The 16,533-nt window shown below is 41.0% G+C and overlaps 1 protein-coding gene across 37 annotated transcripts in view; it reads right to left on the bottom strand.

The window, feature by feature from the left end:
• The window catches only part of Pkp4 (plakophilin 4), a 203,592-nt gene that overhangs the window by 76,437 nt on the left and 110,622 nt on the right, over positions 1 to 16,533 (bottom strand). For 23 of the 37 annotated variants that reach the window (NM_001427440.1, XM_039106309.2, XM_063283256.1 and 20 more), the window contains one exon: positions 10,485 to 10,597. The exons of 2 other annotated variants lie outside the window; for them this stretch is intronic. In NM_001427440.1, coding sequence (NP_001414369.1) covers positions 10,485 to 10,597 — 113 coding nt within the window. Of the gene's footprint in view, positions 1 to 10,275; positions 10,392 to 10,436; positions 10,598 to 16,533 lie in introns of those variants that run through there. 12 more of the 37 variants (XM_039106305.2, XM_039106316.2, XM_039106310.2 and 9 more) reach the window with 2 other exon arrangements.

Here is a 16,533-nt window from a genome sequence, read left to right as displayed (position 1 = left end):
CAGGTGGGTGAGTGATGGAGACCAAGGGTTTAATGGCCTTCCTATATCCCATTTCCTATATCAACTATAGGTACACAACACTCAACTGGGAAGTAGGAAGTAAAGATGGGGGCCTTAGGTCTTCCTTAACTACTTATGGGTGCCCATGTGGAAAACACGTGCCTTTCCAAGTGGGTGTTCCAGAGTCACACCCATGTGAAACAGAACACTTTAAATGCTCATAGTTAAAGAAGACCTTGGTTCTGGAGGTTATTATGTTATGTAAAACAAGGCAGATACACCATGCTTCACTCACATACCGAAGTTAAAGTTTATCCAACAGTAGGGGAAGGTGCAGGGCCCAGTGACACACAGTGTGGTATCCAGATGTGGGGTAAGAGGGCAGATTACTGGCTGACAGGAACTAATTCTCTACCAAGATGGCTAGGAGAGAATGTTCAATATCTCCCAAAATAACTGGTGTGCCTAAGGTGACAGGCACACACCAATCAGTCTGGTGTGGTCATTACCAGAACACATATGAACATAGTATAATGCATGATACTTATTATATGTAAAGATGAATGTAAAAGGAACGTTGATTTTAGTTTAAAAATGTTCACTTTGTACTACTTTTAAGTTCAACAGAAGAGCCCAACAGCTTGATAGTGTGATACGGCAGTATAAAAAATAAATCTATAGGTATCAGTCTGGACACAACTCGGGAAGAAAAGACAAAATGCATAGACATGGAATATCCTGTTTGTGTATATAAGTTAATCATATTTCTGTGTACAGTGTTTGGATGCATGCATGTTTAGGTACCACATGAGCGTCTGCTGCCTGAGGAGGCTGGAAGAAGATGTTTTGGGTCCCAAGGAACTAAAGGTATAGAGGCTGTGAATCACCCTGTGTGTGCTAGGGATCCAATCAGGGTCCTTTGGAAGAGCAGCCAATACTCTCACCACTGAGCCACCTCTTCATCCCCACAAATGTATCCGAGATATGATGTCTACCTTATAAAAGTATGCGAAGTGTATCAGAAGGCGATATACCAGTGGCCAGCTATGGAGTTAAGAGTGAAGCAGAGGAAAATTGAAGTTAGCATTTAATATTTTTCTTTTATAGAAAAATTAGTCAATATAAATTTTTTAGTAATTTTGAATTCTGGGTATAAATATTCACAATTGCTACATCTCTAGATTTGCTATTTTTGGTATTTCTTAAGTATTACAAACACTGACAACTTCAAAGTGAATATATACATATATATCTCACTTTAAAAATATATACAGCTAGCTTTGGAAAACCTAGTGATTCAGAAGCAAGGCTCACAAAGTAATTATTAGTTTGATTCAATAACTCATTAATGTTAAATAATTTATGGCTAATAATTATAGAAAATAAACTTTGAAAACTACAGAAATGAAATAATGTTACTTAATTAAAAGTTTCTCTGGGGCTGGGGATTTAGCTCAGCGGTAGAGCTCTTGCCTAGCGAGCGTAAGGCCCTGGGATCGGTCCCCAGCTCCGAAAAAAAGAAAAGAAAAAAAAAAAAAAGTTTCTCAAACTAGAAAATGGCATGGGACCCATTTTACAGGCATGGATTTCTGAATTTTTAAAAGGTATTTTAGTCTTTATTAAGTAGAAAAAATTAATACAGCTGGACTGCTTTCATATCTCATCAAAGGTATTAGAACAATCTGAAATTATTATGCTAACTCTAAGCAGTCTGTATATGTGGTCCTCACAGCTACATCACCCACTTAACATGTTTAAATGCTCAGTCAAAGCAATGGTGAATTCATTTTAGAAGAGTTATACAATCTAACTAGAACGTTTTGCTGTATAATGTTCTAGATTCATAACACATTTTATTTCTCATGGAAAATATTTGGCTAACGATTCCAATATTACTTGGTTGTGTTCTTAGTTAAGAGAAGTGTCTAGGAATACTGTCTCATGCCCTTGGGCTTGTGTCCCACAGAGTCTAAATCAAATGTGTACACCAGCCATCACAGATAAAATCCACTTGTGGCTTGAGTGGCATGAGAAGCAGTAATTAAAAACACCTTCTAGAAACATGGTGATGAGCTAACCACCCTAAAACTGGCTTCTGAAGAGCCGTGGCCAGCAGACTCATTTCTCCCTTCTTCCTGTGTGGAACTCTCCATTGCTTATAACAGGAGTTCAGCCATAACAACCCAGTGTTAATAAATTTCTCTTAATAGTTTACATGATAAATACTGTGGAAATCCCAAAGAATATTTATGGATTACATTCAAATATTAAAGAGTTTGTTCTTCATCTAGTCTAGTCTAATTAGAAATGAAGTCAGGGAGCTTTGACCTTTGACCAGATCTGACAGGAATTGATAATCATGGCAGCATTGAAATAGCTTGATCTACTATGCACAGATGGGCACCTCAGCAATGAAGGATGACTGCAGTAACAGAGAGCAGGAGAGTGAGAGAGAGGAGTCCAGCACACAAGCAGGAGGATGGACAGATAGGACCAAAGGAATCTCCCTAGGGCTCACCAGTAGCCCAACTCAAGAAGGATGGAAGCAGACAGACACTTTGGGCTTTCCCCTAAAGGTCAGAGGCAGCACATGGCTAATAATGACTGTCAAGGAGAACATGGTGTGTCCACATTATGCAATATTATTTACCAATAAAAAGGCATGTTATATAGAACTTTGAGTGCATGAATTGAAAGATGTGGGATATAAAGGAACAAATGTATAGCAGAATATATATGTATGTATGTATGTGTGCATATATATATATATATATATATATATATATATATATATATATAAATACAACCCCCTCCACACACACACACACACACACACACACAGAAAGTAGTCGGAGTCAGGCAAGAATACTAATGGGGGAACACCTTTATGAATGTACTAAAACCCACTGACCTCTGTACTTTGAAAGATTAGAATTTGAGGTTGATATGAAATTATCACATTAAAAAAATCTAACAATAAAATCCCCCAAGTTTTGGCTGCTGAAGCCAAAAATAAATGTCAAAGGGACAGAACTCTATCAAATATATTTCTAAAGTAGTAAATTAAATGTAAGTAATAAATGTCATGGAACAGACAATTTTATCAAAGACTAATTTATAAAAAGGCATTATTTGAGAGAGTTTATTTTACAGTAATTTGAAAACTATTCATTGAATAAAGATCTGAATTATGAATAAACCTTTCCTGCTACTGTCAGTTCCAAAATATTTTCAGAATTTTTAATGGCATCTCCAGAAGGCTGATGGGCACCAGATAACCCTATAATGTGCAAGGCCATGAAACTTCCAAGTGCCCCAGTGGCCTTGGGGAATCAACTCTTTTCATTAAAAACTAACAGTGCTTTTTCTATATGGCAATAAGAAGACTGGCTGTCGGGGCTGCATGACCTTTTGTGAAACCACGAAGAGTTCTACTTGATTGGGGCTTTTAAACTAAGCTGAGAGAGAGAATCTTGGTGTGAGTGTGATGCTATTAATATCAACACTGCTACCCCTACCCACTTCTCCTTTACAGTTATGAGGACACAACTCTTCTGTGTAGAAGCTGTTAGATGGCAGTAGCAGCTAGCAAAGAACACTATGCTTCCAAACAAGATTAAGTGCATCTGAACATCATGTGTGAAAATAAAAATCAAGTCTACAAGTACTGCCTTTTAAAAAGTTCAATACTGATGTAAAATGAGTACTTTATCTTTACAAATTAAAATGTTTACAAGATACACTATGAGCAACTGATCTCTGCTTTGGAAAGATACACACTTTCAGCATCTAAAGCTTATATGGAAGTGACTAAGAAGCATGGGGCAGCAGTTATGCTGAGATTCGGGGCAGCAGAATAGGTTCTTGAGTTTCTTACCCCTCCAAATTCTGTACTAAAACGAGAGTCTCAAGAATCTTAAGTCTCATATTTCCACTCACTGATTTCTATCCTGACTGCATTTTTCACTCTTGCCAGGTTTTGTGACCCAGCGAGATGAACAGCCACTGTAATTTCCTTGCTTGAATGAGATGTGAACACTGGCGTACCTCATGCACCCGAAGGCTGAGTTCTAGCTGGTAGTATTTCCCCCGGCCACCTCTTCGCTCACTGTGCACCTGCCATTGCAAGGCTGCAGGAATCCCCAGCTGCTGCCAATGAGCATCCCTGGGCTCCGAGCTATTGCTTCCGTGGGATTCTTTTGGACAAGTGGGGGCCATTAAAGGTGGCTCAGCTAATAAGCCTGGCACGTTGGAGTACAGCCAGAAGAACAAGGTGAAAGGCCACTCATGGGGAATTACTTTCATTTAAAGAAAAATCTGAACAGAAAGAAATGTAGCAAGCTTTTAAAAGTAGTTGTCTCATTTTGGGGAGGATGATGAAAATGCTCTGTGGGCTGCGAAGGTGACCATACAATTCTGTGCCAATCATAATGGTATCGTTAGAAACCATACTGTACTAAGAAGGTGTGGATTTGCTGCGATTTTTATCCAATACACCTAAGTTTTAAATATAGTAGTTATTTCTGCAGCAGAATTATGGATTTTTCTCTTTATTTTAACTTGTACTTTAAAAATACTCTAAGGTGACCATTTTTAACTGTAGTCAATAAAATCCAGATGGAGAATATGGTCTTGGTCACCCTCTTCCGTCCACCCTTTCCATGCTCCTGGGAACAGAGCAGGGTGGGTTCCATGGAGAAGGATGGGCATGGAGTCCAGGCGGCTGTCCTGTAGTGATTACTAGGTCCTTCTACGTTTCTTGTCCAGTTAAACCTAAACTCAGCTAAGTCTTCACTGTCGGAACCTCAGGGCGAGAGCCTCAGTCAGGTGAAGTTTCAGAGGACACATTTCTCTGTGTGGCTTCTGTGCTGTGCATAGTGCAGCATTTCCTGGAAGCCATTTTTGTCATTAATGTGGGTATAACACACCTGTGCAGTGAACTGCAACAGAGGACACCTCACATCTCAGCACCTCTCGCCCCACACGACTCTCAAACCTATGCAGACAGAAACAGCCATGGCAGGCTGCCTGCTCGGCCGACCTGAAAACAATTCATCTATCTACATGTGCTAAATGTCACCCTGGGCCAAGCTAGAAGTCAGGATTGGTCCCCAGGGGAATCACTTTTAGCAAAAGTGCCATTTCGTCTATCTGTACTCCACTTAGCAACGGGAGCAGCCCTGTGAGCTAGTTTCTGAAAGTCGTTGGCAGAGACCACCGAGGGTCCAACAGTTCTCTCTCACTGTGAGCACAGACTGTAGTCTAGGACGGGAGGATCCTGCTGAGCGGCCTGGTGCGTTTGCATCTTATGTACACTAACACCTTGGCATTCACGGGTGAGGTCTGTTTCTCTTGTGCACACCTCAAGGCTTCTGTCTTCAGCATGGCTGCCACGACGCTCAGAGCAAAAACTGCTCTCGACCTCAGCATCACAAAGCATGCTACATATACATTTGTTGTTCTTGTTCTATTTTAATCTTGGCTCTATCTCATCCTTCTAAATTTTACCTCTCCCTTCCCCTAATCCTCACACTTTATTTTTGGTTTCTGTATCTTGAAAGATGTTTCGAATGCTTTTGGATGAGTTGAAATATTAACTGAACCAGCTACACTGCACTCAGAGTAAGAACCTTCACCTACTCTCAGGGCTTTTCAAGGTTTAGTGACCATGTTTAATAGCACACATTATCTTTGCATACAGACATCACCACATCCACATCAGGAGCAGTATAAATGCATCAATATGGCTAGCTTGTATATATTAGAATACAAGAAAATAAATAGAAAGTCATATAAAATTAGCTTTTCAGTGCCTTGTTCGGGTCACTTCTTCTGGGATTAATAGAATAGATTAATAGAAACTCTGACCTTTCATTTGAGACTGTTTTAAAGTTCTCAGCAGGGCACACTGCAGGTGAAGCTCAAGTGAGAGGGAACAGAGCTGTTCACTGTTAAAACTGCGGTGAAGTGCCTGAGTCAGAGCTCACTGGGTCACGGAATTTATTCAGAACGAGGACGGCGATGGCAAACATTGGGGCAGCTACAAAGTCAATAAAATATATTTTTATTTTCTTTTGATGCATCTTTAGAAAACAAAAAGTTAGTCTTACAAAAGTACTGCACTTTCACTGAAAAAATCTTAAGGAAGATAACTGGTTATAAACGTCCATTTTTCCGACTAAACTCATTGCGCACAAAAATGGGGAAAACACCCAACTGGCAGCTTCCTGGTTCTGAGCAGGGTCCATTGAACAAATCAAGAGGCTGACAGAAAAGGGGATCTTGATCTCAGAGCAAATTTCTTTTTATATCTTTATATTCTGGTTCCAAAGTAGACAGCAAGGGGCTGAAAGGCACACAGAGGTAGTATCTTGATTATGATACAACAGAACACGGTTACTCGCTTTTCTAACATCATCTTTGAATAGTGTGCACTGATGCTGGCCTCAGAGCTGAGCAACTTGCCTACTGCATTTGTAAGTCCTCTGGAAGGCACCCCTAAGCTGTGGAGAAGGCAAATACCAACGTCAGCAAGGGAAGAACTTGTAAGCATCCAGATGAGCCCAGAGCTGCTGATGCTCAGGAGGGTGTGTGATGCACTTAATGAGCGTCTGGATGGGAGCTGGGCTGCTCAGTCACTCAGTGTGCAGTGCTTGGGCTTCCCCTCACAGTGAGAAAACAGATAGAGAAGCACCTTTCCCTGAGGAACCTGGGAAGGGCCACAGAAAGGAGTTAGGACTCAGTTGAGGCATTAGGAACACAAGGTGGTCTGACCTAAGATGAGACTTGAGTTCATGGGATAAAGAACCTTGTAACTCTCAAGACTTTGTAACACATTTCTGTCTGGCTGCCTAGATTCTATTCTACATCCACCATGACAGCATTCTATGGATGTCCTAATGAGGTTCCCCACAATCAAGCGCCAGCATTACCTGTGTGAATGAATGAGGCCCTACAGAAGTGCTGGCCTGATGTCAGTACCAAGAATGGGTTATATCTAATTGAGCTGTTGGCCAAAGGGGTCCCCTAGGGACCCCCAGACAACCTGGGCTATTGCCAGCTCTCTAAAAATGGAAAGTAAGGCACCACTGCTAAAGACACTACCTACACAACTCATAGAACATGGAGAAGTCAACTGATAACTACCTTGAGCTTTTACCAGTATGGACTAGTATCCATGGTACTGGAAGGTACTCTGTACACTACTAAAAGAGGCAAGGAAACACCATGCAAGGTACAAATGCACTCATCTACAAGAGTGACCTACCTACAGCCATGCTGGGGTAACAGTGGTGGAAAGCTGTGGGAGGGACCAACCAGTGTCTGAGTTAAGTCCCAGTCCATGAGCTGGAACCCACAGCCAACACTGCTTGGGGAGCCTAGAACCTGAGAGTAGACAGGCCAGAGACCTGGGGGAAACCAAATACAACTTTTCTGCTAAAGGAATGTAGTGACAAAATGACTTCTAACAACATTCTGCAGTATTTCTAGATCAGTGCCTTGCTCAGCCTTCATCAGAGACGCTTCCTCTGGCATCAGAGACCCACAGCTAAAAGATAAGCAGGCCTTGGCATACTCAGTCCTAAAAAGGATGTCTCCATCAAATCCTTCCTCTTAGGGTTTAGGGAACTCCGTGGAAGAGGAGGTGGAAAGAGTGTAAGAGCCACAGGGAATGGAGGACACCAAGGAATCAAGGCCTTCTAGTACGCATGCGAACTCAATGAAGATGAAGCACCATGCACAGGGCCTACACCCGTCTGTTCCAGATGGGGTTCTAGAGAGGTGGTCCCCAATCTCTAACCCAGAAACAATCTCCAATTTATAGCCACTGGCAAATAAAAAAATGGTTTTCCCCAAGACAGTCTCACTGGGGAAACAAATGGGGTAGGCCCCACACCCAGGAGTGCATGGCTACGACAAAATGAGCTCGGTGACATCTTTGTCTCATAAAGTCAGGGCTTAAAAACACCACCACACTCCCCACCAACCCCCCATCCTCGTGTGTGTGTGTGTGTGTGTGTGTGTGTGTGTGTGTGTGTCTTTGGCCCTTTTTCTTGTCATATTCCAATCAAAAGTCTGCTTTGAAAACATGTCCATGCTGATATGCGCAGACCATTTTAACTATTCTAGACTCCCTTTTTGTAGCACACTTCCTATTTCTATCCTTAGACAACTAAGTTCTTCTAATTGTTTTACTTTTGCCAAAAACGTTGCAGTGAGCATCCTTTCTACTTTCCTACCATGCACACCTCTCAAAATTCCTCCAATGGCTTCCAGTTTGGAGAGTTGGAAACTGGATTCTGCCTACTGAGTTTCACTCATTGTCAATTTTTCCCCACAGGAAATATTTCAATGCAAACTTTTACCAAATGAGATCATAGTAACACAGTTCAGTATTTAAAACTGCACCCACCCTGCCCCATCCCCGTTCAGTGATCCATTCATGTGTCTGTGTTACTCTCATGTTTGGGAATCTCTCACAATGAAGGGGCTATCACAGGGGGATGTTTGTGTGAAAGTGCATAGACTGAAAAAAAAATCCATTGGGGTTTGTGTTTTACAAAGTCTATCTGTGAGCTCATCTCTAGAGGTGACAATTCCAAAGACGGGAGAATCCTGAATAATGTGGCAGTTACAATAGGATTCCAAATCCACACATTGTATGAGTGTGGTGTTTGCCTCTTGTGAACCCTTTGAAGGATACAACTTAATGAGATCATCAATTCAAATTGCCAACTCATACATACCCGGGCCTTCATTCCTTGGTCCCTGCATGGAAATTAAACACAACTCCAGTGTTTACCATGGGATCTAGTGACTCCCAGTCTCTGGCAAAGGCAGCTCGCAACTTAGTGTTTTCTTCTCCACCTTTTTTCATTTTCATTTCTCTAGAAATTATTTCTAGCATTTTAATAGGATAAATCTGATTTTTCTGAGTTACCTACTACCAGGGCCAGGTGTCCTTCCCAGCCCTTCACATGAGGGATTAATTTTTTTTAAACAAATATAAAATTCTATTTTTTTTATTCACCTGGCCCATCCTTTTTGAAAACGCACATAGGATCATATTCCTGGATCCGCAGATTTCCTTTTCGATGATAAAACTATTGATACCTTCAAAAAAATACTGAGTAAAATTACAATTTTCTTCTTTTTTAATGTTCCTTTCTTTGGTAAATTATTTCACTGGTTACCAAAAGGCATAATTCAACATTTATATTATCCCTTGCTTGTGTGTATGTATTTTATTAGTATAAAAGAGAGTCTAGGCCAACAAGATGGCTCTGAGGGTAAAGATTCCCATCCTCATGCCCGATGACCTGACCGTGAGCCCTGGGGCACACACGGCAGAAGGGAAGAGCCATCTCCTGCAGATTGTCCTGACCTGCATGTGTGCACCATGGCATGAGCACTCACACAGCTAACACACACAAAATAAAGACATAAACTTTCAAAAAGGAAAAACAGATTCCCAGATGTTCAAAGGCTATGACTACCCACTACCGCACCTTTAAGCAGTCCCGCTAGCTTCATTTATGGGCCTTATGTCTTAAACTCCCGAATGCACACTCCTGTCAGCATACATGCCTGCGGCTGAAACATGCATGTCAACCAAGCCTTCGAGTTTAAAACCATACCCAGCACTAACTAGAAATGAGAAGCATCTTATTCAGCTAAAGACATATCTCCAGTGAGCTAAGGAAGACACTGGGGACAATAATCCAGTAGTTAGAAATAACTGATGAGACTGGGTGCAGTGTGTGGGTCACGTAACCAAGCTTAAAAATGTGAATGATAAAAATAATGTCTGCTTGTAGCAACATGTAATTTTCAAGTAGATGTACAGGTAAACAGTGATTGAACACAGGGAGTGTATGGTAATAATTTATACAACAGTGATCTTAAATAGTAGAAGAGGCCACTTAAATAAAGTAAAAAATTGTTATTAAATGGGTTTCTCCAATTAAATGCTCATTTTGTAACTACTATATTCGACTACCTCCGTCTGTACTTACCATATTTGAACACTTTGGATTATTTCACAGAGTAATTGATGCATATAGCAGTTTCATAGATTTTACAAAAACTGAAAGTAAATTGAAGGTATTTCTAAAGGCCAACTAAACCATACCACTTAGAAATATTTCTTAGTTTGAAACGTCTGCCCCATGTTGCCTAAGCACCAGCTGACTTGCTTTATGAAACAGATAGCCATTAACTGTGATGGGTCCCTCAGTGGTATGCATGCAAGGTCCGGCATTTCAGAAGGCTTACCAATGCTGTGACAAACACTTCAGCACAGGACTGAAGGACAATCAATGCCGTCAGCAGCTTCTCACAAGGCGAGTAAATACACATTTCGGTCTCAAATTCAGAATGGAAGTTCACAGGAACGGCATGCTACAGGACCAGCCGCCGGAGCCCCGCTCACTTACTCTGACACATAATTCGGGTGCATGAAGATAGAGCCGCTGGCCCTGTACCTGGTGCTGGCGATGCTGGGCGATTCTGCTCCAAGCCTACATCTTTCTAGCTGACTGGCAACAATCTGCCTTTCCACTTCCAGTTCTCGGGTGAGTCGTTGAAACTGAAGCTCCTGTGAGTCAAGGAAATAAAAGGCATATAAGGCGACCAGGTTGGCTGCTCAGGCAGATCAGAGTTAATTTCTGTCACAGGTAGCACAGGCACATGCCCATCACATAAAGCCACAGCAAGGCGTTGTGCGGTGTGGGTGCTGGGTATGAACAGTCGTCTGCGGACATGTGGGGGCCTGGGTTGAGAATGCTTGACTATCAGATCATATTTGGAACTGAAAACATGCAGAGGCTTAAGCGCCCTCTTGTCTTTAATTCTCCTGAGGGTTCTAAATAGTACCTTGCAGATGTTTATGTGAGAACCAACCATCCTGAGCTCTGCCTCCTTCCTCAATGGCTGATTTTTCTATCTCCTGGACGGCATGCCAGGACATGATGGAATCATGGCACCATGTCTGATGCAGGTCACTGCACTGAGGAAATATTCAAACTTATGGTAAGTGTCTGGCTGTGTTTATCCTTACTATAACCAAAAAGTTTGTTCTACTTACAATGTATTTATGTTGCTACTTTGCAGACTGTTACAAACAAATAAAAACAATAGCTGTGTCACGGACTCAGAACTCGTTCTAAGAAGTGGGAAAAGCTCTCTCGAGAAATAATCTTTATGTTCCATCAGAAATGCAAACCAATTTGATTATTACATATGTATACTGTACTTGTGCTCTCTTATTGCTAGGTTGGTAGGTCTTAATAAACAGAGAGCACATTGTTCTATAAAACACCAAAAGATTAAGCCAGACACATCACTTGTTAAAGCTTTAAGTTAGAATCAACATCTGCAAAAGGACATCGTGGTCCTATGCACCATAATATCTGCCTACATGCCTATCCAGCTGTAAGTAGTTTAATCTGGCAATGACTGCTGGTCCAAAATAGCAGGGACTTGAACACTAAAGGAATAGTTATGACTATGTTGATATTTGTCATAAAATTTACTTAAGTCTGCTGACTGACTGCACTAATCACTTGACAGCATTGACTTTATAAATTCATGGACTATTCTTAGGATAGTTATTTGTACTTTTAATTTTTATAAACATTATTATGAAAACTTGAAAATAAATAAAAAGATTACACACCAAAGTTACCAGATCTAAAGTCTAAATACAATCAATGAATTTCTATGTAGTTGGAATGGAAACTAGAGCTTCACAATCAAATTTATACTTTCAATACTAAATACCAAAAAAATATGACAGAATTAGAACTAGAAAAACAATTATCTTTTATAATCTTTCATAACTTGCATCTATTAGCTGCTTTCCGCCCTTCTGCATCCTCTCATATTTATTGTATGCACATGTATTATTTAAATATTCATACACTATTGTCCATATTCTGCATGAGCGAACATGCTGCTTTTTCTTTTTACAATTGTACATATTATAATCATTCACCCATTTTCCTGCAATTTTTTAATTTTATTCTCCTGCAAAGTTTTCATTTTTATAGCAGAGTAATACATATTTATATAAAATTTTCATTGTCCATTCACCTGTTGATGGACAATTAGGTTGATTCTAATCCTTTGATACTGTCAATAAAAGAGCAATGAACAATGGGGTACAGATATCTAGTTTGTGGAATATGGAGCTCTCTAGATACACCCAGCTGTTCTATTTTTAGCTTTTGGTTTGTTTTTTTTTTTTCTTTTGAGAAATCTCCAGACTGATTTCCACAATGGCTGTATTAATTTGCACAGCCACCAACATTTGATAGGGTTTCTATTTTTTAACATTCTCTCAAACTTTTGCAGTCAGATTTGTTGATGATAGCCACTCTGATGGGGTTTTCCTTTGCATTTCCCTGATGGTTAGGGATGCTGAATACAGTTAAAGATAGCCACAGCACATCTGTAATTTAGAACTGTCCCTCCAGCTCATTTGCCCATTTCATGACTGGGCACTTCATTTTCTTGGTTTTTAATTTCTAAAGTTCTTTGTAAAATCTGGGTAGTAACTAACCCCTTAACTGACTTGTAGCTAGGAAAGCTTCTTTCCCATTCTGTTGGCTACCTGTCAACTCTGCTCATTGGTTTCTTTGCTGTTATACTAGCCCCTAAATTAAAGGTTTTTTTGTTTTGTTTTGTTTTGTTTTGTTTTTTGAAGGAGGGGCAGCAGGAGACAGGGTCTATCTTGCTATGTAGCTTTGCCTGGCCTGGAGTTTACTGGTTACAGGGTAGCCTGGAACTTCTACACATCTTTCTTTTGCCTCAACCTCTCAAGTCCTGAGAGTAAAAGCAAGTATCATTACAATCAGTTAAAATTAATTATGTGAAAATATAGATCTAAACAGAGAAATGAAAAACCTCTATAATGAAAATCCTAAGATAACAAAAAACAAAATCACAGAAGATACTAGACAAGAAAACATCATGTTTCAAGATGGAAAGATTTTATGAGGATATCTATGCTACCAAAATTAATATATGGAACTATTGCAATACCACCAAATTTTCCATGTCATGTTTCAATGGTTTAGGAAAAAATAATACAAGAATTCATATGGAACCACAAAAGACACAAACAGCAGTCCTAAGAAAGAACAACGCTGGAGCCACCACAATGCCCACCTCACACTATGCTCCAGAGCTACCGTGATGGAGATGGTCTGGTACTGCCATAAAGTGGATGATGGGCTGATGAACAGAATAGAACAAAGGACTAGAAATAGCAAAGCTAAGTCCACATAATCTTTGAGGTAGGAGCCAAAAAACAAAACAAAAAAAACCCCACAAAAAACCAACCAACCAACCAAACACAATAAAACCCAAAACGAAACAACAAAACAAAACAAAACAAAAAAAAACAAAAACAAAAACAAAGAACAAAAAACAAAACTGGGAGGATGGGGTGGGGGTCGGGATAGCCTATCCAGCAAATAGTACTGGTAAAATTGGGTTTTCCCCTGCAGAAGAATGAAGGCTAGTAGAGTCTTACGTTTCCCATCTTATACAACTAGCCATCCAACAGGATCAAAGACCCAAATTTAAGACATGAAACACTGAAACTTGGCAATAACTTTTTAAATTTGAACACCCACAGCATGAGAACTAACCACAAGTATCAACAGATAGGACCCAGTAAAAGAAATAGATTCTGCACGGGAAAGGAAACGATCAGAACAGTTTATAGAAAGGATCCTCACCTGCCCATCACTTTCCCATACTCAGATCCCTTTCCAGAGACCTTGATGGTCAGGCTCAGCGGACAAGGTGTACAGGAACAGCGCCTGGTCAACAGTGCTGGACAGACTATGCCAGGGTCATGTGGCGGTGAGGACCAGTGCACACTCTGCTGTACCAGGCTGAGATAACCTGAAGGATGACCATCACGCCCACCTCACTGTTTGGGGATTTCTGTTTTGGTGACAAATGTCTGTTTTTCATATTTTTTACTCTGCTGTTTGTTAGCTCTCCCCACGCCCCACACTGGATGCTTGTATCAAGCTAGTCAGGGAGAGACTATTCCTAGATTCCCACACATCCGTAGCATTGTTTCTATACCCTGTTCTCAATGACAAACAGGGATTGAGGGCTGCCATGCTTTTCCATTTAGGTCCATCCAAGTTACCACACTAGAGCAAGATTTCAAATAAGAACACAGCCATGAAGAAAAAGATTTTTTTTTAATAGAAAAAAATCCTATCATGGTAGATGTCTAAATTGTGTTTGTGGCATCTTCTATGACCTCTGAAGCAAGGAACTGTACAAGACATTTCTACTTGGAGTTAGGGACAAGACATAGGCTTCTCATAACTTTATATTTATAGCCAGAGGTGGGTGACTGTGCCAGGCCAGACAGTGCCTCACATGCTCACCTGCAGGCCGGTGCCAGGAAACAGGAGGCTGTTTCTCTCCCTCACCCCTGCCTCCTTGCAGGGCTTCCTCAGCCAGGTCTCAAGGTCATGCTCTTCACATAGAAACCACCGCCAAGTACGCTGTGTGCTAAGCCCTGGGGCTGCACAACACTTTATCTGACCAAGTTTCAGGGCAAGTTTATAAACTGCTGTGGAAGCTAGGACTCAAGCTTCATTCTCCGAACTTTTGTAACAAGTGAGAAACATCACTAACACGCACTAAATGAACTCCTTTTCTGCTTAATTAGGGGTAGCAGTCTGGGTGTTGCTAGGAACGCTGAAGCACCACCGAGGGTGTGGAGAGCCCAGAGGGCCAACGGATCCATGCTGGAACTCCATGGAGCCAACGTTAAAGTTGGGCAATTCCTCTAACATCTTAAAGAACAAAGTCTATATCATATCTCTACCACTCCCAGAGTCCATACAGTTGAACACCACTCACCAATTTATCAAAACCACCCTTCTTCTGTGTGCACACTTCTCATTAGCAGGACTTCATCACTGCCAAAGGCAGAGGATCAGGAAGCTGGAAGGCACGGCTCTGCATGCGACTGTTACCCTATAACTCTGTGCATGTTCAGGTGAAGTATATGTTTGCTTTATTTGAGGACAAATACTATTTCTATAGAACAGAAGTCTAGCACTATATGTGACTCGTCCCAGATGGGTGAGCAGGTTATAAGCATCTGATAATTCTGTTCCTATTGCTTTCTCTGACTGATGCGGAAGGCATTATATAGTCATATAAAACCACATCTAATGCCTTCTAAATACTCAGAAATGAAAAGAACTTCTGGTGATAGCACGTGACTATCCTCAGAGTCCAGCAAATAAAGGCACAACCTTATGAAGAAGTGAAGGTACCAATATGCTCTGAAGGTGATCTGTGTGACACTGCAAGGCTCTTCATGTGAACTTCATTTCAGTCACAAATACTTGACAAGGACAGGGGAGAGGGAGCATCAGGACAATACAAACTATGCCGTGTTTCCAAAACATATGGTGGCTAGGCCTGCCCAGTACAGCAGAAGGGTTCACTGCCCTAGCTCATCTAGGAGCTACCAAGATACCAAGACCCAACCCCCTTGTTCACAGGCACACCCTTTGGCTAGGCCTCTCCTAGCTGCTGACAGAGGGGGCCCAGGAAAGGCTGGGCTTGGCTAAGGCTTTGTCGCTCTGCACTGAGGTTGGTACCCTTCCTGCCAATCCCGCTGTCCCTTGCCTCTGCACAGGCACTGATATATCTCTGCACAGAAAGCTCTCCTTAGCCCCACCTTGGCTGGTCTTGTGCTGGTTCCTTTTACACATTGACCAATAGTCCCTGGTTTCTTTCTGGGTCCCACTTGTCCCTCTCATCCCTTTGTAGAAAACATCAGTACCTCGGGTCTGATGTATATTATTCTCATGGATATTGTTATTACTTCTTTATATTTACACATATGTAAATAGCACACTATAGAGTTTGTTTACAGATTACATTCAGTGTAGTAAGATTCTGAGTTATCAGTATCAGTATGGATAGCTCTTGGCTCATTAATTTTCATTGATCAATAATATCCCATTTTATGGTAATAACACACTTATCTATGTTCTCACCATGATGGAATCATGAGTTGTCTCTAATTGCTTATACAATTATAAGAATTCCGTAAAACAAACATTCTTGATTAAATCTGGTGTATACAAGCCAGACTTCTCCAGAGCAGATACAGATGGGAAATTTTAAAGATGTATATACATCATCAATTTTATTTCACAATGACTGTTGGATTACCTTTCAGAGCGGCCGGACTTCTCTCAGCTGGCAGTACAGGTGGGTACCAATGTCCACTACATTGGGCTAGGTCTCCCCGTTCCTTTGTGGGAGCCTGCCTTGCCTATGCTTTAGTCTGTATTCTGATATAACCAACATATTCTTCCTAGGTTTACTGTACTTTAGTTTGTATTCCGATATAACCAACATATTCTTCCTAGGTTTACTGGTCATTTAGGTTTTTAATTTCTCACACATCAAACTTTTGGGGGAAAAATTTCTCCTTACAGTTGCCACACAGGTCTGTCTTCTATGGGAAACAGG

The sequence above is a fragment of the Rattus norvegicus genome, chromosome 3 (assembly GCF_036323735.1).
Source record: "Rattus norvegicus strain BN/NHsdMcwi chromosome 3, GRCr8, whole genome shotgun sequence".
In the NCBI taxonomy this organism is placed as follows: domain Eukaryota; kingdom Metazoa; phylum Chordata; class Mammalia; order Rodentia; family Muridae; genus Rattus; species Rattus norvegicus.
Note: the sequence above shows the minus strand (reverse complement) of the source record. Positions and strands in the feature narration are given on the sequence as shown.